This window comes from Centropristis striata, chromosome 10 (genome assembly GCF_030273125.1).
Source record: "Centropristis striata isolate RG_2023a ecotype Rhode Island chromosome 10, C.striata_1.0, whole genome shotgun sequence".
Classification (NCBI taxonomy): domain Eukaryota; kingdom Metazoa; phylum Chordata; class Actinopteri; order Perciformes; family Serranidae; genus Centropristis; species Centropristis striata.
In genome coordinates, this window is record NC_081526.1 from 7,248,072 (window position 1) to 7,274,694 (window position 26,623).

Here is a 26,623-nt window from a genome sequence, read left to right on the forward strand (position 1 = left end):
TTATTAGTAAGTAAGGAAGCTGTTGTATATGAGTTATAATTTGAATATGCTTTATAATATGGACTTTATAAGGTGGTAGTTATGTAGGACCAGACCCCAGGTCCGTATGTTTTTTTTACACATTCTGGCAGTATGTAATATCCTCCAATATTCTCTAGGGTTGAAATTTGGAATTTGCAAGTATTTCAATGAGTGCCCTATTAAGGGTTAACAAACATTAAATTAAATAACAGAAAAATACAAAAACAATACAAAAATAGTTAGACAGGAATTAGGTGAATTGATGTTTTGAGCATGTTATAAAGTAGCTGGAAGCTTTCAATACAATTAGTGTTAAAATGTATCATTGAAAGGGAAAACCTTCTACAAACTCTATAAAGGTGCGCCAGGTCAGAGTGAAGTTGTTGTATCTCAGTTTCTCCAAAGGTAGAAAAGGGTTCACAGTTTAGTTCAGGGACGGGCAACTGGAGGCCCGGGGGCCGCATATGGCCCGCACCCTCACTTGTAGTGGCCCTCAGTACAACTACATGCATTTGAGCATGAAATCTTAAAAGTGCAGTGTAAAAATGCACAAAATTACTTCTTGCTTATTATTACTCTAAGTGGTTGTTTTTTATTTGCTTGAAACCTTTTGTATTCCTATTTATACTGTTAAAAATGCATTTGAGCATGAAATATGTTAAGTTACTGCACTGTAAACATATTTAAAATGGCAATTTCATCATATCTGGTTAAGTGCACGGTCCTATATGTGGCCCTGTGGTAGTGTCTATCAAAAATTGTGGCCCTCTGCAGCATTTAAGTTGCCCATCCCTGGTTTAGTTATATCACTTATCAAGTAATCAATCAGCCTGGGATACAGTTTACCATCCTGTCTGCTGACTCGTCATCCTGGAGAAGGTCTGTCCCACTGCGTGTCGTGACCACAGCACCCATGCTCCATTGCTCTGCCTTTATCCTTTACACACTGCCCTGGCTTCCCTGGTCAAGTGGGTTAAGTGGCGCAGCAGGGCGCAAACATCAGTTAGCCGCTTAAAGAAGTGAGTCGGTTATTGGCGTCAGCGCTGCGTGTAGGAAATAACAGAGGGTGCACGTTGTGCAGCGAGCTGTGGTCTGAGTACTCCACTCAGCCCGCAATCTCCGTGCCAGAGAGTTTTTCTGCCTCTCTGAGCACAGAAGAAAAAACGAGACAAGATCAAGACCACCACCCACTCAAACTGCATTGGTAGCTAGTGACCCTGAAGGGAACGGTGCCAACGGGAGCCCACCAGGCTGCAGACCGGCAGTCAGAGATCCTCTTTCAGTTTGGACTGGACTCTATGTTCTTCTGTCAAACCTGACGTGAAAATAGTTGGTTTCCGTTTTATTGTCAGTGAAACAGTTTCCAGAAACATTGCCCAGTGATTCTGATGACAAGCATCTTGGTTTTTCTTCATACTTTCTCACTGACTGAAGGAGAAACAAAATGCAACAGCGTTTCTGATTGAATCATGTTTAAAACGATCGGTATCACAGCTAAAAGTAGCTGTTTTTATGAGAAGGTGGACCCCAGTTACCGACTATATCGCTTAAGACTCTTATACACTATTATTATCTAAAATATCCCTTTTTTATTTTATTTTTTGGAATACAGAACAAGATAAAATATGTGCAATACCCTTTACAGTGCCATTTGTGTGACAGATGAGACCCAATCTCAAGATGTTTTGATTTGTTTTCCTTTGTGATGTTAATTGCCTGTTAACCCATTTAGGCCTAAAACGCCTGGAAAAAATTCCTGTAAAACCTTTGGGTGATTTTAAAATAAGCCCCTAAAACTTGAAGTTTTTTTAGTAATTGTATGTATTTTTTTCGGTAATTCTGTCTTTTTTGGTAATTTTGTGTCTTTTTTTGGTAATTATTTGTCTTTTATGGTAATTTTGTGTCTTTTTTTGGTAATTCTGTGTCCTTTTTGGTCATTTTGCGTCTTTTTTTGGTGATGATTTCAAAGTTCTGGAAAAGTCCCATGTTGCATTGCCACACTCCCGCATGTGTTCTGATGCATTTCATTGGCCAAGAGACCGAAAATAGGTGGAAAAAAACGACAAATACTACAAAACGACGTATCCGCTTTCCCGGCTTTTATGGGTTAATGTGAATTTTAAAAAAAGAAACATCTGTATCTACTGTAGGTGTGACATCTCATAGCCACAAGGCATTGTAAATCATTAGCTTGTCCATAAAGTGCCAAGAAGTAGATTTTTACGCTGTGAGATGATCCATTTTCCCAACATTGAGACATCCAAGAATCCTGCTAAACAAGTCTTCCAGCGTCTTTATTCCTCTCTTGTTTTCCCAAACAAGCCTATACCCATGACAGCAGGGGCAGCTCTGGGAGTACTTTCTGTGTCATAGCTACAGTGAATCTCTTTATGTAACCATGGCAACAGTGATGGAGGGAGGCAGGGAAGCGAAGATGACAGGTACATCCCCTTTGAAAAACAGGCCCCGCAAACGCAGCCAGAGGTTGAAATATTAAACATTTTTCGGGCAATTACGAGGATTTATGAAATATGGAGGAGGCTCTTGATGTGAACACAAGGTTAAAACATCCAGAGTACAAAGACGGAGATATGGCAAATTTATAACTGTCAAATCCCGACACTTGTAGGGATTCGTTTTGTAATCCTGTGGCTTTCTCCGACCAGAAGAAAGTTCATGAAGTTCATAAAGATAGCCCCTAAACATGTCTAGATTACATTCATTAGATTAGATTCAACTTTATTGTCATTGAACAGAGTACAAGTACCAGGACAACGAAATGCAGTTTAGCATCTAAGCAGAAGTACAGAGTAGTAAAGTACAAGGTATTTACATATGAACAGAGTGTATACATATAGTGCAGTATGAATTGAATATGCTATAGGATACATACAGTGAATGAATATGTTATAGAAATATATACAGTAAAGAATGTACAGTAAAGCAGCAGTGCAGGTAGATGAATGGATGATAATAAATAGTCATAAATAGTCAAAAATACTCATTAATGTGGGCAGATTACAGAACAGTAGGTGGGTCACCTCTGTGTAGAGCAGTAGTTCTCAACCTTTTTGAGTCGCGACCCCCAATTTAACATGCATGTTGTCCGCGACCCCCACTCACTGAACAGAATCTCACATGCACAGTTCAGAAAGACACAATATAACTAAAAAAAGACACAATGACCAAAAAAAGGAAACAAAATGACCAAAAAAGACACAAATTGACCACAAAATGATCAAAAAAAGACACAAAATGACCAAAAAAAGACACAAAATGACCTGAAAGGACACAAATTGACCAAAAAAGACACAAAATGACTAAAAAAAGACACAATGTCCAAAAAAAGGAAACAAAATGACCAAAAAAAGGAAACAAAATGACCAAAAAAGACACAAAATGACCAAAAAAAGAAACAAAATGACCAAAAAAGACACAAGTTGACCACAAAATGATCAAAAAAAGACACAAAATGACCAAAAAAACACACAAAATGACCAAAAAAGACACAAAATGACCTGAAAGGACACAAATTGACCAAAAAAGACACAAAATGACCAAAAAAAGGAAACAAAATGACCAAAAAAGACACAAATTGACCACAAAATGATTAAAAATAAGACACAAAATGACCAAAAGAGACACTAAATGACCAAAAACTGACTCCCAAAATGATTTGGCGACCCCCAGAAATCATCTCGCGACCCCAATTGGGGTCGGGACCCCAAGGTTGAGAATAGCTGGTGTAGACAACACAACACACAACAACTGCTTCTTATGTGATTCTCTTAGCTCTTCAACCTCTGACCAGCTGCTCAGGTGCTGACGGAGAAGTGAACCTCATCTTTCAGCTCCCTGTAGCTCGCTGGAACCCGTTTCTATGTGCTCCTAAAGCCAGACGTGTTTCCTTGACGATAAAGTCTCCTGCCTCGTGTATTTACTGCCCTCCGTTCCTCACAGGATATGTACAGCACTTCATTTATCATTCTGCAGATGCAGATAATTCTTTAGCAAAGAAATGCTAGAATAAAACAAATAGCTGTCTGTTTGTCTGCCTGCTCTCTTTCCTGACGCCACTGATGTGTTTCCTGTTTTTGTGAGACAGGCAGCCAGTGATAGATGTGATGTTGCTGATAATACAGTGAAGCCCAGAGAGATTTGATCTGATATCAGCATCCGTTTGTAGAGGGTGTGGCACTGATGATGTTTACAGTATGTAATGCAATCTTTTATGAATTTGTTGAGACTTTCTAAGAGGAGTTTTTTATTTTTAAAGCTGTAGTTATGTGAGGATGTTAGTCAGCTGTTTTATCATATGCAGAGGGGAACACCTTATAAATGTACTTTTTCAAGTCCATTACAACAAATTCTTGATTATTAGATGCATTGCAATCAGTGGTGGAATGTTACTGAGTACATTTACTGAAGTAAAATTACAAGAGGTACTTCTACTTAACATGAGTATTTCCATTTTATGTAACTTTATACTTCTACTTCAATACATTTAAGTTATATATTGTACTTTTTACTCCACTACATTTAGCTATCTTTAGTTACTTTTGACATGAAAATCATGAGATGTTTTTTTTATATTAAACAGTATATTATGTAGTTAAAATGAGCCCTATCATCAGTAAATTAAATTACTGCTTATATAAAAGCATCAATACAAATAATCCAATAATACATTTACAATATATAAAACAATCTGAGTGGGTTCATTCTACATAACGAGTACTTTTACTTTTGATACTTTAAGTACATTTTGATGCTGATACTTTTGTACTTTTACTTTTGTAAGTTTTAAATTCAGGACCTTTACTTGTAGTGGAGTAATTTAACAGTGTTGTATTAGTACTTTTACTTAAATAAGGGATCTGAATACTTCTTCCACCACTGACTGCAATTCTCTCTTGAAGATAATCAGAAATTGAAAGTATTCTTTATTGGACAGATCATAAATCTCAGGGTCATCCTGCACTAAAATGAATAACTTGTCCATATTTATGATCCACTGATCTTTATATGATGCTTGTGGTTGATCTTCAACACATGACGTGCGATACGGTGCTTTCCAGAAGTTGAACTATGTTTATCTCCAGGTGTCGCCATCATGCTCAGAGAAATAGAAGGTTGGGAAATGCTTGTGTGCTGCGACAGCATTGCTCTCATTCTGAGCGTTCCTTCCACAACTGACAATTTGACAACAAAGGGTGCAATAAACGTGGCATGTGTCTGGTCCCTGAAATTATTTTTTCCAGCAAATTACACACAGGTGCTCCGGGGCTGAATGTTCAGCCACCCCTGCAGAGATTCAGGGCTCGACTTGTGCAATCCTTTCCAAAATAGACAAAGAAGTAAACACAGACAAGGAACCAGAGCAGAATAGGAAGTCCCAGATTAGAGCAGGGAAATAAAAAATACAGCAAACACCATGGTGGAACAGTGTTCAGAGGATGTATTTTAACTCTTTGATGCACAACATGGGTGTAAAGTGACCCGACTAATTTTTTATATTCTATATCTTTGCAATAAATTAATTTCTTCTTTCAGTATTCCAGGTTTTCCTCAAATAACTTTAACGTTTAACGTTTTTGATCAGCATACATCCTATTTTGTTGTTTTCATTTCTGACTTTTTGAATAAAACCCCTTTTTTTATCACTACGCTTCTAATGCACAATGTCATTTTTGACCCATGTTGTACATTAGAAGGTGTTTATCTGTTGTCATTAATTCACCAATCACCAATTTAAAACCTGACAAAGAAGACACAAATATTAACTATCCTATTCTGTTAAATTTGTGTTTTTCAGTTTAGGAGGCTCATTTCATCTAAACTCCTCAACAAAAGTTTGGAATAATTATTTCGGTCAATTATTTCTCCTCTTTGATAAAACCAACTGCTATTGAATTTAATATTGTTGGAAAACATGTCATCTTTACAACGAGCTACAACTTGAAAGGATTGTGCATTCGTGGATTGAGCAACACAGCTAAACGTGGCTAGTGTCCAGAAAAAAATGTGCCAAAATCCTCTGCAATATCCTCCGGTTGTGTTTTTAAAAAAGGGCTTAAAACATTTTTGTTCAGGCAGGCATTTTTAGGCTGTCCCTAGATGTTTTTATTCTTATTGTCTCTGCACCTTAATCCCCTCCTTTAGCTGTTTTCTTTAATGTACTTTATTACCTTTATCTTTTGATCTACTGCTGATTTTAATGTGTCTGATTTTTCTCTTAGTCTTTTGTTTATTTTGTTTCTGGTTTCTGTAGCACTTTGAGATTTCTTTATCAAAAGTGCTCTACAAATAAAATGTATTATTATTATTATTATTATTCCTGTTGACGTTCACTCTTGTTTTGAGCTTCGATTGCTGCCAGGTAACTGATTGGCACCTAATTGACAGCACTTGTGTGCACGGGTCCTGCAACTTTGTCGAGTTTGCGTGCGCTCCAAGCATCTACATGCCACGTTTGTCCCTTCAGGATAAGGCCCATGTAATACGGCAACTGGAAGCTGGTGTCCTGGTACTGGTATTTAGTGTCTGCACTGGTACCATTTCCAATCTTAGGACCAAGTTCTGTGAGACTGGTGAAGTCAAAGACAGACTGAAAAGAGAAACACCCTAAGAAGACCAGTTTGTCTCTCTTGCTTCATTGAGGAACCGCAGGCTTTCTTCCAGAGAATTTCTCCTTATTTCTGTGGGAGAGTGCAATCATCCAATCCACTAAGCAGCTCAAAACAAAAGTGAACACCAACAGAAGGATATTGCAGGGGATTTTGCCATATTTTATTGGGCACTACCCACACGTTTCCCTGTGTTGCTCATTCCAGAGAAGCACGATCCTTACAACGTTGTAAAAGTGACTCATCAAACTATTACTAACTAGTTTAGTATTACTGAACTGGTTAGTAATACTGAAAGTAACTTTTTTTGAGGAGTGTTATTACTCTGGTAATATTTGAATGTAGAAAATATGTGTTGACTCAAAAAACCACAGAGCTCACACCTGCTTTGTCAACATACTCAGGCTGATTCATGAATGTGTGACTTCCTACTGTTTTTTCTTCTACTAGATGTGCACCTGATATCACTGCACACTCTGGTATGCATTGAAAATCAAAGATGTCAGAGACTAAGTCTTAAGGTGGACTTTTCCACGGGGGCCAGTCAGTCAGTTCTTGTAGCTACAGTTGCAAGAAAAAGTATGTGAACCCTTTGAAATTACCTAGTTTTCTCCTCAAGAGAGCCGTTCACTCTAGACATCCTAAGATTATGGCTGAACTGAAACAGTTCTGTAAGGAAGGATGGTCCAACATTCCTCCTGAAAGTTGTGCAGGTCTTATCAGCAGCTATCAGAAGTGTTTGGTTGAGGTTATTGCTGCCAATGGAGGTTCGACCAGTTATAAAATCAAGGGTTCACTTACTTTTTCCACCATCACTATGAATGTTAAATGGATGTGTTCAATAAAAACATGAACTATTATAATTGTTTGTATGGTATTAGATTAAGCATGTTGTGTTTGTCCATACCTGGGACTTGGATGCAGATCAGATCACATTTTATGACAAATCAATGCAAAAAACGAGGTTATTTCAAAGGGTTCACATACTTTTTCTTGCAACTGTAGCTGCTCAAATCAGACTTTGACTTGAGTGTCTTTGCCCACATCATATGAAGAATACTTTCCCCCCATGACGTGCTCTCCAGCCTCACACTCTGATGCAGCGTAGTGTGGTAAATCACTAAACAGAACCATTCATGCTGCTGTGGTGTGGCGCTCAGCCTGATCCAAATACTGTTTCCCGCTCAACGCTCTGATCCAAATCCAGCACTAATCTCTTGTATTTATATTTAGAGCACAATCGTGATGGGATTTGAACTAAAACCCGTTTCTGGCTGTGAACTTAGAACATGTACACACACACACACACACACAAACAGCCTCACACACTTAAGAACAAACCCTGGGCAGGTTATGTTTTACAGCACATTAAATCTAATCATTAACAGCAAGATTGTTCATGACCTCAGAAGAGTTCGTCACCTTGCTGCTCTCAGCTGATCTCCAGTCAGATCTACCTCATACAAAGGCTTGTCAAGGCCACCATAGCCAGACTGGAATCATTGTTGTTATTTTCTTTCCGCCTCTTTAAGTAGAATAATCTCGGGTTCCCACCAATTGAAGGGTGACTCATGATGACTGTAATTTGCCTTTTCAGTTTCAATCTGATGGCTTTACAACAGTTTTCCTTATACTGGCAATGTGTTCAGACTTGTGAGGGTGTGATTTGTCTTTTTACGTTATGTGTGGCCACAATGAATGGAAAGAAACAAACAAAAAACTACAGAACCGCCTGAAATTAACCCTCTGGGGTCTATGATGGTGCCATCCTGGTCAGATCATGTGACGTTTAACAAAAATACTAGCTCACATGGAGCGCTGCTATCAACTTCACTCCAAAGTACAGACTTGAAACTTTCTCTCAGTTTTTGTTTGACATTCCTAGGTCATGTAAAACCAAAGATATGATAGTTTTAATTTGATAGTACAGAAATATTTGAGCGATGGTGTAGCTCTCTGTGTAATTTTGCACATAGTTTGTTTTGAAGAGTTGCAGCTAACAAGGGAAAAAAAGCCTATAAATATACATGTTTTTATGGGACTTTTTTGTTTATAGTTTTATTATATTTAAATGTTTACCTTTTTATATGTTAATTTTTGTATCCTATGTTTACATTTTCATATTTGTGGTTTTTATTGTAGTAAATTGTATATTTTTTTCAACTCGGATTTCATGATTTTTAGGCTCAATATGTTGATAAAGTAGGTTAAAGTGAGAAAATAATTGTCAAAAGTATTCAAAAACAGCCAAAATAGGCTCAGACCCCAGAGAGTTAAAGCTTAGTTCATTCATGTGTAACTTCTTTCCTTGTTACTACAAAAGCACAACATTTAATTCCCTCTCTCTGTGTCTTTCTCTCATGTTCTTCTCATTTCCGTTTGCTCATCTCTCTTTTGTTTCCCTTTTTTTTTTTTGACAGGAACGATTCCAAGTGAAAAACCCGCCTCACACGTACCTCCAGAAGCTGAGGAGTTATCTCGACCCAGCAGTCACAAGAAAGGTGAGTGCCCTCGCTAACATGCTATCCTGTTCCACTGCTGCGGCTTTTCCTTCCCCTCCGACCTTCTATCTCTTGTCCAGGATATCCCCGCAGCTGAGGAAAGATTGCGCACATGACTTGTGGAGCGGACAGCTTGGGAACTTAAGTTAACAGTCAACAGTGTGGCTTGGTGAGAAAGGAGACAGTTGTTTATCTGGAACGCCCAGGTTTGAGAAACCTCTGCCCAGCTCAGTGTCATTGAGCCAAACACTGAGTCTTACCAGTCTTACCAGTCTCTGGTGATGCTGCTCTGTGGCTGTCAGCTGCTCTGACCTCTCTATAGGCCCCCACACACACACCGCCCCGACGGGACCCGACAGGACCCGACAGGACCCGACAGGACCCGACAGGACCCGACAGGACCCGATGCCGACGAGCTCTTGTCCGACGATTCTGTCGCTTCTCGTGGGACACAGTCGGGTGAAAAAAATCAGTGAAACACATCACCATGACGCCTGCCGGCTACACGGCAGCCTGTACGTTCTACGCTTGCACGAGATGCAATAAGTCTCCCTAACAACGGGTGGCACTAGTCTCGTGACAGTATTCCAAAACATGAAAACAGGAAATGACGTAACGGAGAAACCATAGAAGTAACCATGGAGATTAAAAACAAAGCGCACACAGCATTAAACTTGTTATTAGTTTTGAGAAGACGTTTTGGACGTTTTGGAAAACAAAGCTTCACTGCAAAATGGTCGCTGATGATTGCTCTCGGACTCGTTCTTGCCCGAAGATAGTTAAGTAATTAATAGTATCCGCCCCTCCCACACACCGTGCTGATTCGCTAGATCAGTGGTTCCAAACGGGGGGGGGCGGCAAAGATCCACGGGGGGTCGTGAAGCCCTCTTGATTTTAAGGGATGTAATAAATCCAATGTGTTAAATATAGATGAGTCAGCATTTAATTAATTAGTGGGACAAAAAACAACTAAATAAGAGCTACATTAAACATTTATTTATTTAAATAGAAAAATCACTATAAAAAAGTTTAAAAATAAAGGCCATATCGCAAGAATAAGGACATGTGTAACATCCCTCCTGCAGTATACACAGGTAACCTCACCTAGCGGTAATCTCACCTAGTGGTAACCTCACCTAGCGGTAACCTCACCTAGCGGTAACCTCACCTAGCGGTAACCTCACATAGTGGTAACCTCACATAGTGGTAACCTCACCTGGCGGTAACCTCACATAGCGGTAGCCTCACCTGGCAGTAACCTCACCTAGTGGTAACCTCACCTAGCAGTAACCTCACTTAGTGGTAACCTCATCTCGCGGTAACCTCACCTAGCGGTAACCTCACCTAACAACAGAAACACAGAGCTAATGGAAAAATGGCGAAGCCTCAGGGAGACGAAAATGCTGAATATCTCAAAAAGAAAAAGAGAGGGTACCATGAAAGTTACATTGAGTTTAGCTTCATAGAAGCAATGGACAATGGGGGGTCGCCAAAGTTTACAATGGTAAAAATGTGGGTCCAACAAGAAAAAAGAGCACTGCCAATCAGATCCGCCCATAGCTAGCACACAGCCAATCAGAGGACCCGACAGCTTCCGCGCTTCCCCGACGCAGATGAACTCACCAAACAGACACGTACCCAACTGTCCCCGACGCCCGACCGTCGGGCCAGTGTGTTCCTGGCTTATGGAAGAGGAAGAAGAATACTTGAAGGCAGAGGAAAGAATAACAGTATCTAGTTTGCTAATTGTTGCATTTCCACTGCCTTCCAGGCTGGCAGGAGCTAACAGGAGATATCAGAAGAGTCTTAGCTACATGATAAAACTGCTCTTATGTCATCTGTCTCCCTGGCTGCTTGCAAGACAGCAGAAGGGAGTAAAGAGGAGGGGCTCCATGAAGCGAAGCATCAGCCAGCTCTAAGGCTCTGCCAGAATGAAGTCTTTTTGGCCTGAGAGCTGTGGGGGCAGTGCTGGGAGACCGATCTCTGTGATAAACAAATTAACCAATAGACTCTGCCAGAATAACAACAAATCGCTGAATAATTCAATTTGCACTGACTGGAGTTACGATTTTACATCACAATAAGCCAGCTAGAGCAGCATGAAGAGAGCTATAATGACGAGGGAAGAAAGGGAGCAACAACGGCACACACACACACACACACACACACACACACACACATAGATATACACATGCATAAACTACTACAAATCACAGCACTTAAACACAGAAACACAGCGATGTTGAATTACATTTCTCCTGCTTTATTTGAGATAAAGTGCAGAAATGTGTTGCAAATGCAGCAGGTCTTGTGTGTAATAGGGTTCAGAGCTGCATTATTGATGTGCAGGACAGTGATTCCCAAATGGTGTTACCTCAGTCAGGCAGTTTGCCCGAGGTCAGTGGAGTAGCTTCTTCTTCTTCTTCTTCTTCAAAATATAGTGATACTATGCCGTATCAATTTTTTCCCCCACCTCTAGTATCCACATAGACTCAGCAACATTTAATGACTTTTCAGACCCTCTGATCAACTGTGTTTCCAAAAAGCAACTAGATTCAAATTAAGTGACTTATTAGAAGCATTAGCAGCCCTCAGTACAACTACATGCATTTGAGCATGAAATCTTAAAAGTGCAGTGTAAAAATGCACAAAATGACTTCTTGCAATTAATGTTGGTCTGCTGTTCTTGCACTGAAAAAAAAGAAATCACAGTAAGTGGTTATTTTTTATTTGCTTCAAACCTTTTGTATTCCTATTTATACTGTTATACACCGCAAATTATTTGGTTCTTAAGATAAAACAAACTTAGATTTAGAAGTGTTTGATAATTTATCTTGTTTTAAGAGTTAATTTCTTATTTTAAGCGTTCAACATGCTTATTTCTAGATTTAACAATCTTAATTTAAGAAATCTTGTCAAGTGAAATTATCTATCCATGCAGCAAGATCATTTCCCTCAGATTTAGTGTTTTTATCTTGTTTTTAGACACACCTTTTTTGCGTTGTTGCATTTGAGCATGAAACATGTTAAGTTACTGCACTGTAAACATATTTAAAATAGCAGTTTCATCATATCTGGTGAAGTGCACGGTCCTATATGTGGCCCTGTGGTAGTGTCCTTGAAAAATTGTGGCCCCCTGCAGCATTTAAGTTGCCCATTCCTGTTTTAGAATATGACACGTGAAGTTGAAGTCTTCCCGAGTTCATCTGATAGTGGAGAATATATATCAGATGAGTAAAGGATGGGAACCACCGGTCTTGGTCTTGTGTTTCTGAGTCCTAATGTAATGCCTGAGAGATTACACACATAGATCTGATAAAGGCAGGAAGCGAGAGCAGACTGACGCAGGTTAAAGCAGACAAAACACTGTAAAGGTTAAAGCGTAGCAGACGGTACTGGGCCAGTGATAGGCTCAAGGTTAGAGACACAGGCCAGTTGACAGCTGGTTTAACTCTAGACTGACTACATGGATTAAATATGACTCTTTCCTGCTTCTGATGAAGTGCTTTTGAGCAAGGAGCATCCGACCGCCTGGTTGGAGACAGTCAGTGGCCGTCAGTGTGAGCAGCAGGATTTCCTGTCTTCGTTAGAGATGGATGAGTGGATGCACTGGTTATATAATTGTGTTTTTGTGCAGTTGGGAATAATTGGATGGCATAATTGGAAAGAGCAGTCACATGGTAGAAGAATTATTGACATGCACTTATTCAGTTGGAGGTAAGATGACACCACTCCCTGAAGACAGGAGATGTTAGCTTAGCAAACAGACTGAAAACAGGAAGAAGAAGAGAACCGTCTTTATCTGAAAATGACTAAATCCTCCCAGCACCTTCGAAGCTGCAATGATTAGACCGTCTGACTGAAAGATAATTGCAGATTACTATTTCGACAATCAATTCTTGAAACTAAGTTTTCATGCAAAAATGCTGTTTACAGACTCAAATAGGATTTTTGATTTTGTTGATTTTGGATAGTCAATTCATCTTAAAACTAAATTTCCTATGCAAAAATAATAGAAAATCTGTTTACAGACTCAAAAGTGATAGAAAATGCTGTTTACAGAATCAAATATGATTTTTGATTTTTCTCTGTTTTTTATCAAAATCTAAGATTATCTTTGGATTTTTAATTGACAAAACAAGATAATTAAAGACATCATCTTGCACTTAGAGAAACAGGGATGGACATTTTCCATAATATCTTTATGGACCAAACATTTCATCTAATAATAATTATATTATAAAATAATAATTCCTTGCAGGCCTACTGTAAATTTCACTAATTAACATGTTATATCCCTACAAACAGACAACGTAAAGGCAACATGTTTTTAGCCTTTATGCTAATCTAAGTTTTGTTTTTGGCATACAGACTTGAGAGTGGCATCAATCCTCAAAAACAAACACAAGAAAAAAAGCAAGTATGCTTTCCCAAACACCAAACTCGTCCTTGAAAGAGATGGTGGCCATGTTTAAAGCTCTCTGGGTGTAAACACTCAACACAGTCACGGCTGAAGAATTTCACACTGACAACAACATTACTAATGTTTATTTGTCACTTCCACTCGCTGTTTCTAGATCAGACTCATCTGCGGCTGCATGACTAACTGGTTGTTGGGTCTATGTTCAACCACTCTATATGGGGGATCCCATATATTGAGAGACATGCCCAAACCTCTTGTTGTTTATTTATCATCTTGTTTTTAATGTTTAGTCTCACGGTCAGAGACATGTGGGATTTTGGATTATATCATTCTGCCTTGGGTTGCTGCTGCTGCTGCTTATTAGTCAGGTGCAAAATTTTGACAAAAGGTTTCTCAGTGGTTTACAGTAGTATCAGATGTACTTAAAAACATGCTTAAAGTTTTTGACTCTAAGAAATGCACCATTTTCAAAATCTCCAGGCGGAGGCGGAGGCGGAGCTAAATAAAGGGGACACGTCGGACAAAAGCAGCCCATTTTTTCCACATGCTCTCTATCACCATAAGTTTCATTTCTTTTGATGGGAGCCACTTCATCAAGATTGCGGATCAGGGATGGCAGCCGTATAAAGTCTATGAGAACCAATATGTCTTCCATGCCACTCAGAAGGTCAATCTTGATGTCAAAATCTACATTTTATGGGTCAAGGAATCCATTAAAGCTATCAAGAACATCACTAGATGATTATATGAGCCAATAGATATGTTCATTTTGGCCATGTATTTACGTAATTTCCAACCCATTAATATAGGTCATATACAGTGCATATATTCTGAAAATGAATAGCATGCATACATTTAATTGAACTTTATTAGCTTCACTTGTATTATTTATTACATTTACAACCACAAAGATCTGATCAGTTCCAGCACCTTGCACCACAGACACTTTACAGTTTCCCTTCAGTTATTACATATTTCTCCTTTCTCATATGACTTTGTGTTGGAGGCTTCCTGCCCATCTTGAAAATGACACCTTTCTAGTGGTCATACTTTGGTAAACTTTTAGTATGTTATTAAGGACATCTAATACTACAAAAAACAGCTGAGAAACCTGTTGTTAGAATTTTTTTTAGGGTGAGGTGTTTTTTTTTCATATCTGCACCCCCCTATATTCCCCGCCTCGATCAAAGACTTGAAGCAGACGAGCAAACAGGAATTGCATGAGAGTAAAGTGAGAAGAGCAACAGAGACAGAGGGAGGGAAAGAGGAAGACTGGATAATGGAGAGAGGCTAGAGGGGAAGAAAGAAAGAGATGGACAGAGAACGAGGGGAGAGAGACAAAAAAGAAGCACAAGAGAGCACGGAGGAAAAGAAAGAGTTATGGGCTTCTTTCTACATTCCTGCTCCATCCCCCTTTTCTTCAAACTCAAAACAATTGCCACTTTGTGCCGCTGTGAGAGAGCTGGAGGTCATTGCCTCTGCTTTCCATAGGCAGGCTCCGGTGCATTCCTCTGGGCAGCTCCCAGCCAATAGGCAGCCAAGGAGGAAGAGCTCCAGTCCAACTAGTCCCCAAGAATGTATCAGCCATTGATTTGTTTCCAGGATGACCCCTCCTGAGCTCACACTCCCCAAAATCTCTCTTTTTTCCCCCCTGTCCACACTGTTAGTGCTGTCTCTCTGTTCTCACTTTCCCCTTTCACTGCTCCCTCCCTCCCTCCCTGTCTCCTCCTCCTCCTCCTCCTCTTCTCCTTTCCCCTCATGCCGTCTTCACCCTCTTCCCCCCACTGTCGGCTCCTCTCTCTTCCTGCTCCCTCTGTGTTGCAGCTGGTAGTACTTAAAGTGGGGAGTGTAGGGCGTTTGGTGGGAGAAGAAGAAGAGGAAGAAGAAGAAGAAGAAGAAGGAGGAGGAGGAGGAGGAGGTGGAGGAGGAGAAGAAGGGGAGAGGGGAGAGAGAGGGGTGCCTCTGGGAGCCTGCGCAGTACCCCTAAATATGCTCTGCTTTCCACACAAACACACAAAGGGCTCCTCCCTAATAAAAACACTCTGTTTCTCATCTCCTCATGTGCCAAACACACACCGCCCAGGCCCAAAGACAGACGAGAGAGAGAGAGAGAGAAAAAGAGAGAGAGAAAGAGAGGGAGGGATAGTATGGGAACAGCTCTGTGGATGTTAATAATAGGTTAACACAGGGCTGAGCTCTGTTTCCTCCCTGATACATACACATCATGGAAAGTGACCAGGCCCTCCAACCCTGGGTGGATCTCTTCTTCTCTTCTCTTCTCTTCTCTTCTCTTCTCTTCTCTTCTCTTCTCTTCTCTTCTCTTCTCTTCTCTTCTCTTCTTCTTCTTCTTCTTCTTCTTCTTCTTCTTCTTCTTCTTCTTCTCTTCTTCTTCTTCCCTTCTTCTTCTCTTCACTGTTAGTTTGACAATAACTTTCCAGATTGTTTGATTATTAGCTTGGCACAGCTGGGTATCAATTAGGGCTGGGCGATATATATCGATATATTTTTAAATGTGATATGGAATTAGACCATATCGATATAGTTCAATTTTTTATATAAGGGGTTCAGGGGTTACAGGTTAATTTAAAGTGATATTGTAACAAAGATTATATATACTGTCATTTCATTATGAAATGTTATTTCAGGAAACTGTTATAGTTTAAAGAATACTTTCCACATGCATATAATCTGATTTTAAAAAAAACAAAGATTTTCATATTGAAAACATTGAGATTAATCACAGTCCCATAGCAATACTTAATATGCTATGAATCTTTGCAAGGAACATTTTTAATAAAAATTTTTTGAGAATTGATTCATTATCACAAAACATAATATTGCGATGCTCAAGTGTTGATGGTTTTCTTACCCCCCTTACACATATAATACCATTTATTTGTTTGATTATTATGGGAAAAGAAGTTGTTTTAATCAATTATACATGAAAATAACTCTCCTCTCTGATACAACAGTTTCAGTCTCTGTCATCAGGGATTTCCCCTCCGGTTTGATTCACTTTGCTCGTCTTGTCACCGTGGTTACGTAACATCCTGGAGGGCCTTTTGTTTGTTCTGTTCTGCAGATCACCTCTTTCTTATCAGAGGCTGGAATCAAAGAGGAACCCGCTCACGTTCTTTGTTCTGTTGTTTTTCTGTTTCAATCACTGGCTGCTCATTACTTCATGCGTGTCACTCACACACTTCCACTCTCTTACGGCTGTAGCCACGGTAACGGGACAGAGAATGTGTGTGTGAACATGTGTGTGCTGGTAGGTCTTGAGAGGTAACCAATTAAGTGACTTGATGTTATCACGGTGCTACCAGGAGGGATTATTGCTATATAAAGAACCAGTGTGAGCAAACAAGATATCAGGAACGACTCCATATTCACAGTTTCCGATGAGTCAGCTCGCCTTCTCTGTTAGCATGCTAAACGGTTACTGGCAAGCTCAAACGCCACTTAACTCTATGGAGTCTGGGGCTATTTTGTCCATATTTGAATCCTTTTCATCCTGCCTGTATACACCACTTAAAAAATGTTTAAATGCCATGTTGGTATTTTTTTTCAGCACAACCTCACCTATATGACCTGATAATAATTGATTTTTTATTCTGACCTACTGGATCTACATTTTGAACCAAAAAGAAACAAAGAAAAACCTGTCTGACTTTATTTTATTTGTGTCTTGTGTGTTTAGCGTAAAAACATTTGTGTCTTTTTTAGTTATTTTGTGTCTTTTTTTTGTCATTTTGTGTCTTTTTTTTGTCATTTTGTGTCCTTTTGTGTCTTTTTTTAGTCATTTTGTGTCTTTTTTTAGTCATTTTGTGTCCTTTTATGTCTTTTTTTGGTCATTTTGTGTCTTTTTTTAGTCATTTTGTGTCTTTTTTTGTAGTCATTTTATGTATTTTTTTTAGTCATTTTGTGTCTTTTTAGTTATTTTGTGTACCTTTTGTCTTTTTTTTTTTGTCATTTTGGGTCTTTTTTTAGTCATTTTGGGTCTTTTTTTAGTCATTTTGTGTCTTTTTTAGTCCTTTAGTCGAACATAAAATGTGATTTTGAATCTTTGTTTTACTTTCAAAACACTATCATGCTCAATAAAAAAATTTAAATGTTGCAAATGTGAACAAAGGTTGCAAATATAACACATTAGAGGGTTACAATCAGAAGTCATGCTTTGGCGCTTTTGGTGACTCCAGAGGGTTAAAAATCATACGAGAACCCTAATCCCAACTTTTTATTTTGTAATCAATGCACGGTTGGCCCGCTCACACATTTGAATGTCATTGTGGTTGCGTCTGTCTGTTTGTCTGACCTTTCAGTCAGGAAAAGTTTCCTGCAGCCAAAACATCACTGCGCTACCACTTGATGATTTACAGATCTAGTGGTACGATGAAATATTAACTCCCCCGCTTCTTTCCTTCCTCAGAAATTCAGACGGAGAGTTCAGGAGTCCACCCAAGTCCTGAGAGAACTGGAAATTTCGTTACGGACCAATCATATAGGGTGAGTCACTGCAGCGTTTGTGTGAAGCTTGTGTAGTGTTGAATGTCTCGGACCTGCTTATATTAGATTCAGGAGGAAAAGTCTGACATTCCAGACACCCGGAGACGCAGACGCTGACACTAACCACCACCACCATCACCATCCCCCCATTCATCTCACTGCTCAGGACTAATATTACACAGAAAGCCATGTGGCGATGGAGGAAAGATGAATTGATTGATTGTGTAGTACTCTGAAAGGAAAACATTTTTTTTCTGGCTGCACAACCTCATGCATTGTTAGTGTTTCAGCCTGTTACTAAAGAGATCATGATTTCACAACAGATAAAACCACTTGAGTATTCCTGGGTAATTCCAGGTATTCCAGGGTAACAAGCCTGAGCTCGCTGCAGCTGATATTGATTCAGTGTTGTACAGTCATCGTGGAGGTGGGATCGATATCTCAACGAGCTCAGTGTTTTGTCTGGCTACAGATGGTAGGGTCTCTCTCTGTGATTAGAGACCCTGATAGTTAAAGACTGTGATGGATTACTCAGCATCACTAAAGAGGCCTAATGCATTCTGGGATCTGTAGGATCCAGGGGCCTCATTTATCATGGCTTCTTTTAAAAAAAAAGATTAAAAAAAAGATCAATTTCAGGTTAAAGTGTACTCTATATTAATGATACTTTAATCCATATACCTTGCCATGAGACGGCCTTTCCCGACGCGGCGGAACTGAAGCTGTTTTATCCATAAAAAGTCTTATTAGACCACCCTTTTTTTTCAATTTCTAGTTCATTTCATCAAGACATAAAATTACTGAAAAAACACTAAATTACTTTAAAAAGACACAAAATGACCAAAAAATACACAGAATTACCAAATACGACACAAAATGACCACAAAAGACACACAATTATTTAAAAAAAGACACAGAAATTATCAAAAAAGACACACAATTATTTAAAAGACACACGAAATTATTAAAACAGACACACAATTACTTAAAAAAGACACAGAATTATCAAAAAAATACACAAAATTACCAAAAAAAGACACAAAATTACCAAAAACCATAATTAAAGGGACCTTCCACACACAACACGGTAAAGTGCCATTCATATAAAACTCACATTAAACTTTCATATCAAGGTAGGGGCCACAAAATATCATCACAAGGGCTGCAATTGGCCCACGGGCCGCGAGTTTGAGACCCATGGTTTAGAAGAAGAAAGAGCTTTTACTTTGGAGGGGACAGATATAATATAATGACATCAGTCGGCATAAAAGTCTACACCCTTGGTTAACTTTTACTCTGCAGGGTTCATTTTGTTATCAGTTAAACCATTAGTATAAATCTGTTGTTATTTATCTTCCCATTAGTCTTCCTCTTATTCTTAATGAGTAGGACACAAATGTGTGTATGAGGGTTCTTTGGTAAGAACGGGGGACGAGGACTAGCAGCTGGGAGGGTTGTTGAAGGTGGAGATCACAGGAGACCCTCCAGGACAGGAAGAGAAGAGCATCTGCTGGCCTCAGACTGTTGTGACGGCAAAGATCCAGAGATACACTGGTTACACAACAATCACAAGACCTCAAACACACACACGTAATCTAAACTGCATCTCATAATCCCCCTCTGTTTTTCTCTTCTCCCTCCCTCCCACACACACACATCGCTGAACTTCACTCCGTCTACTTCTCTGACTCTCACACACATCATCTCACACTCCTACACGCTGTTTACACGCCGATCAGATTCTGCTCTTAAAGCAAAATAAACTTCAACCGCAGCCGGGGACGACTGGCCGTCTGGCAAATCAGTCCAGGCGTTGTTTACATGGATTAATTCCTTTTCAGAGACCTTATGTTGGTAAACTAGATTACATAAATAATCTAGCTAATCTAGATTAGACAAAGCATTACCATAATGGCAGAGGGACTGAGATAGAAGGGGCAGGGGGGGCGGAGAGGGGGCAAGATGTCACCCACTCAGACAGTGAATAATTACAGCTTCTTTTCAGAGGTGAAACAGAAGAATATATCTGTCAAGTAGCTGCGTATAATGGGCAGATTGTCCCTGTACGAGCTGCTGATGATAACCTCGGCTCCCTGCCTGCCTGCCTGCTCCTCACATGTTGCTCAGTGGTCAACAACATGTGGTGAATGGGTGGATTGTTAGTTAGTGTCCTGTGGTAATGATTACCATGTGGCCCGGCGAGCCCTTTTTTTAAAAGACGACGGGCCCCACCAGGCTCCGCTTTACTGGACGCTCTCGTTAGTCTAACTGGCTCCCATGCAGTCACACCACAGGGGAGCTAATAAAGAAGCAGCTAGTGGATTTTTAAAGCAGTTTAACCTTACATCTCCATCAGCACAGTTCCACTCAAAAGCCTGCCCGCGTGTCATTATGTTTATGCCCTGCAAATTTCTCTCTAATCACTGAGCAATCAGGCCTGTCGGAGCTGCCGAGGCTCCAATAAAAAAAAAGCACATTCATAGGATGCCATTAAATAAAGATGCTCTGTGATTCAGCTCACACTGCTTATAAATATGGAGGGAGAGCACATGCCAAAGGTAGCGGGGGCTTACTCTGTGTAGAGCCGGGCTTTTCTGTGCTAGAATAAAAAATGAAAGCATGGCGAGCGCTGAATGGGTGGCCCACTTCAGTGTCTGTAAGAAAAGGTGAGAATGGGCTTTTGATCATTCCTGGGCTCGTCTTTACCACACACACACACACACACACGCACACACACACACACACCAAGGTTATAATAGTTTTTGGGATTTTTTATTAGTCTTAGTTTTAATTTTGTTTTTTATTTTATTTTTGTTTTCAAATTCACTTCGCTTGGTAGTTTTATTTGAGTTTTTATTTTTCAAAAATGCTAAAGTTTTAGTTTATTTTTTATTGATTTTTTTTTTTTTAATTCACTTTTTATTGAGGAATTTTTTTTACATTTTATACAGAACAAAGAACAAGAACAGTTGGGGTGGGGGGTACCAATATCACACAGCGGCATCATTTTCTCCTATCATCATTCTTTGCAGCAGTCGTTGTTAGTTAAATGACAGTTTTATATAAAATCAGAACTTGTAGGCTTAACATATTCTGTCCATTTTGACCAGGTTTTGTAAAATGAGTCCATTTGTAACTTTAGATGAAAAGTCACTTTTTAGTTTTTATTGATTTTATTGATTTTAAGAGGTCATAATACATTTTTGCTTTTATTTCCTTTGTCTTATCCATCTTAGCCCCAATAAGGTTATTAACTCTTACAGTTGCAGGTTTTTTTAAGTCCCAATAAACATATTCACCATGTGTGCCTGCATGTGCACAAACAGAATCCTCTTTCTAATAGAAACACTGGATGATGTATGAAAAAAGTTGACAAAGACAAAAACTAAAGACATTTTCACTATAATTTTAGTCATCCTTCCACATCCTTGTACTTCTATGAGGACCCTCATTGAATAGTGAATTCCCTAGCCCCTTACCCAAACCCTTAACCTAACCTTCACCATCACAACTTAATGCCCAACCTTAACCCCTTAACCCTAAAACCTGAACCTCATTGTAACCTTAACCCTAAAACAAAGTCTGAACACTTAAACGAGCCTTTAAAGAAGTGAGGTCCGGCCAAAATGTCCTCACTCCACAAAAATGTCCTCGCTCTATGTGTTCCGGTCCTCACTCTGTAGGAAGTACAAGAACACACACACACACACACACACACTGAGACTCAATAATGAGATTCTATATGTGAGTGGGTTCCTGAGCTTTTGCAAACACATGCATGCAGGACATGTTTGCGGCTTTGAGCCAGAAGAGCTTTGAAGTCTGTCAAACGGGTCATTACGATTCTTCTTGGCAAAGGCCGGGAGGAATCAAGGGAGAGAGGGTGAAACATCTGTATACTGAGGTCAGGGGGGGTCAAATCCTGCATAGAGTGTAATTACACATTAGGGCTTTTGAAACATGTCTTATATTCTAGTAAGCAAAGGGTGGCTACTTTGAGGAATCTAAAATACAAGACATGTTTTCAGTTATTTCACACTTTTTTGTTAAGTACATAATTCCACATGTGTTCATTCATAGTTTTGATGAATCTACAATGTCAATAGTCATGAAAATAAAGAAAAACGCATTGAATGACAAGGTGTGTCCAAACTTTTGGCCTGTACTGTATATCGATATAGTTATTTTTTTTTCTTTCTTTATATATGAATGCTGCCCTTACTAGGATTTGTCATATTTATTTATTTTTTAATGTTCGTTATTCTTTTCTCATATAAATATATTTGTTTCAGAAAAAGATTGGCCTGTTTTATTTCATAGGCTATTTTTATTTAAGATATTTCTTTATTTAAATGTGCACTTTATGGAGCTTTGACTTAAAAAAAAAAAGTACTTCTGTTATGCAGTATTTATGTTCACTTAGATAAACAGTTTCAATAAAACTACTTGCGACATGTCATATTTGACTTTGACTGAACATTTGCTCTCACTTTGTGATAAAAATATCAGGATATATGTCGTATTTCGATATTCAGCCTAAATATATCGGGATATGACTTTTGGTCCATATCGCCCAGCCCTATTACACATTATATACATAAAAATCATATCTTAATATTATTGTAATATCAAGTGGTCTTCCAGATCTTTAGACTTGAAAGAGCAATTCAACTTTTTGTGCAGTTTTGTTTTACATTTTTATTGTTGTGATTGTGAGGGATTTTATATTTTTAATTATTGGCCATTGGCCACCATTAAACTTCCACAGTTGATTACTTATACTAAAAAAATGTTTTTTTTGATGATGTTTTAAATAACCAGGGTATTGTTGTGTTATCCAATGCTAACCTTTGGTGAATTCAGGAGAAATCTACAAAAACAGTCAACATTTTGTTAAAAATAAATGTGTTTTGGATGTTTTCTTTCCACTCGTCTGAAAGGAGACATGTCATGGAAGCAAAATAACTCAAAATCTTTTTAATTGAGCAGTGCATGAAAAACACAGTTATAGTTGCTGACATGCAGAGGGACATTTAACTAATAACATATTATCAACAAATATACTGGAAAAATGGAAAGTTGCTGAGTGCTTCCCATTAAATATGAAGCATCTGGTGATGTTTCTTTCCAGTTAAGAGACAAAAGAACATCAAATTATTCAAGTTTCTCCTTCAAACCATGTTTAATAGTTTATTTCCAGACATTGGAGACTGAGGTTTTTTAGCTGTGATTATCCCAAAGGAAATTAGCTTTTGTTGAAACCGATTCAACTCAGAAACTCCCAATAATATAAAAGCTGGTTCTGGTTCTAACTGCTGACGAGGCACATTTCAAAGTGTACTCAACTTTCTGCCTCTTTTCTAGCCTGACGAGCTATTTCTTTATGAAATGGAAGGACGCAGCTCCTTCTTCCTATTCACATAAACATGATATCCTACATGAATCTGGAGAAGATCACATACACCATTCAGGGATCGAAGAAAAAATTCTATAAAACATGGCGCCCCTTCTTGGTATTTTATGAGAAACCCCTTAACTGTAATTTCTGAGTAGCCCCCCCCTCCTTTTTTAGATTCTTTATTTATTTTTTATTTTAGTATTATTATTTAATTTTTATTTATTATTATTATTATTATTATTATTATTTAATTTTATTTATTTATTCCATGTTTTTCTTCCATATATTTCATCCTTTTGGTAATTTTTTAATTTTTTACTCTGTCTATTTACATTTTCTCCTGAGTCGCCCCCCCCTCTTCTTTTTTTAGATTCTTTATTATTATTATTATTATTATTATTTAATTTTATTTATTTATTCCATGTTTTTTCCCCACATATTTCATCATTTTAGTAATTTTTCTGTCAGTGGCTGTATATGTATGTCTATGTTGGGATGTTTGGGCAATGGTTGTGTTGTGTCATGGGTGGATGTTGTAGAAAAAAATCAAAAATGTCTCCCTGTAGTGTGATTGTCTTATTCATACTTTGTCATCAATAAAAAGACCATTGATAGAAATATATGTGAAAGAGTTTGTGTGTGCTTTTGCTGAGCTAACCTTGTTTCCGTGTCTCTTCAGGTGGGTGAGAGAATTCTTAAATGAAGACAATAAAGGCCTGGACGTGCTGGTGGAGTATCTTTCTTTTGCACAGTATGCTGTCACGTAAGTCACCACCAGCTCTTTCTCTCCATATCACTATAGTCTATATGCAGAACTGACAACCAACACAATGCTGCTATTCTGCACAGCCGCTGATGCATCTCCACCACTAACACCACCACCATCGCTGCTGCTGCTGCTGCTGGTTGTCAGAAACACTGAGTCACTCGGGGCCCATTGCTGACACATTGGCACTGTGCATTATACCAACCATAGGCTTCTATTCATAGATTGATGGTGTGATTATTATTCAGTCACAAGGTCCCTGTTCAGGGCCAAAGAGCCACGCAGTTAAATGTTTTAATTCACCCTCCCCACTTCACCATATGTTATTATGGTCTGTCCACATTATGAATGGTTAGCCGTAAAAGTGTGTTTACTCTCAGTACCACCGCCGCAGCAGCGTATAAAAGTCCTGGAAACGACCGGTCTAAAAACTGAAATAGATCATAACAGGTATGCTGTAACTACCAGCTCTTTCCAACGTTTCTGCCAAGCACAACAGAACATGAGACTTTGTGCTTACCTATTATGTCCAAACCAAAAACCTGAAATGTTTTTGCGCGAGCACTGGAGTCGAGCACATTTTCACCTCTGCCAGCACTCATTAATACTCGTGCCTGACCAATCATGAGTTACAATATATGGGACCTGGAGCTGGCTTTTAAAAAAAATTAGATTCTATTGATTGAAAAACATAAACAACATACAAGTGCTCTCTATATCCACAAATATATCACAACAGATAGGAAAATAAACCACCATCCAAACCAAAATGACTTCAATTAGCTCATGACTGACCTCACTCCAAAAAAAATAAAAAAAAGTAAGAAAGGCAGCAATAAAAGAAAAGGGAAAAGGAAAAGAAGACTCAGTCACCCCCAGCTGTCGTATCGAAGTAAAATTAGAAATTATACAAATACACAAGACATTAACAGGGTGGATGACGTTAATAAAAATGAATAATTGAATGAAATAAAGACAGATAAAGAGTAAAGAGGTGGCAGATATATCTGTATTTTTTTAGAACCAGACAGATATATCAGATATATCAGTTGACAGATATTAACAGCCGATATTGGCCTGTCAAAGACACATCGGTAGATGTTTTTTTGCTGCCCTTATTTCATTTTTTTTTTACACAACATATAATGCAGAAAAAGTTGCTTGGCATGATTTAGAAATGGTGCTACCTATTAATTTTTTTTAGCAATTGACTGATTTATCTTTTTATTTGATTCCTATTTATTCTTATTTTTCTCATTCATCATTTATAGAATTAGCTGACGATGTAATTGATTGTTTGTATAATGTATAATAATGTGTTACTATGTTAAATATTATTTAATAACGTTTATTGTTTGAGAAAGATGCTCTGGGGGTACATTTGCTGACAATTTAGGGATCCTTGAAAAATTGTTTAACTATGTTATGTGTAAATAAAAAAAGATAATTTTTGTGTTATTAATTGTCGTTTATCAAATAACAACATCATACTGGTTTCAAACAGTCAGGCTTTAAATAATACTTACCTTGTTGGTTTCTTATTTTATATGTTGTTTTCTCTGTGCGACAGGTTTGATGGAGATTGTGTGGAGAACAACCCAGAGGCGGCCATGGACAAGTCTAAACCCTGGAGCCGCTCTATAGAAGACCTGCATGGAGGCAGCACGCTGCCCTCCTCCATCACGGGGAACAGCATCACACGCGCTGGGCGCCATTCCACCATACGGTACGACACACACACACACACACACACACACACACACACACACACACACACACACACAGACACACACACACTGTTTTGAAAAAGGACGCTTTTATTTTGAAAGGACGAAAAAAAACTTCCTGTCAATCGTTAATATTACTTAAGTGAGATCATACTGTAAATATAAAGTCAAGGGGTTCAATGTTTTATGTTTTAGCCCCCAAAGATGCATGAGGTTAGGTTTTTTTTTAACTGAAATCTTGCATATTTAAATGTGTTTTGTGTTTTAAATAAGTTTTGGATAAAATTAAACCAATAAATTCATGCTAGCAAGGTTTGATACAATCAGCTAGTTTTTGTCCAATTAATACTATTTTATTGATTTATTTCTGTGTGTTTTATGATTGTTATTGCTACTTTCAGTTTGTAAACTGTAGCGTTTTCCAACTTCATTGTCAGCTCATTGGCTGATTGACGTACGGCTGCAGAACTAAATGATCGGTCGTGTTTCAGTTCAGTGAGTAATGATGTACAGTCATAGATAAAATTTAAAAAATACACGGATAAAAAATTCGACCAAGTTCTTAATGACCATTAATCGATCATTGATAAATTGTTCTCATTCCTAGTGTGATGAGTAAGTGTTTCCAGCTAACTTTGACTCTTTCAGGATCCTTGTT

At 38.6% G+C, this 26,623-nt stretch overlaps 1 protein-coding gene across 1 annotated transcript in view; it reads left to right on the plus strand.

Annotated features, from left to right (window-relative positions):
- fmnl2a (formin-like 2a) overlaps positions 1 to 26,623 on the plus strand; it is a 91,391-nt gene that overhangs the window by 29,676 nt on the left and 35,092 nt on the right. The window contains 4 exon segments of the mRNA XM_059342981.1: positions 9,068 to 9,148; positions 17,998 to 18,074; positions 24,152 to 24,235; positions 25,809 to 25,964. Coding sequence (XP_059198964.1) covers positions 9,068 to 9,148; positions 17,998 to 18,074; positions 24,152 to 24,235; positions 25,809 to 25,964 — 398 coding nt within the window.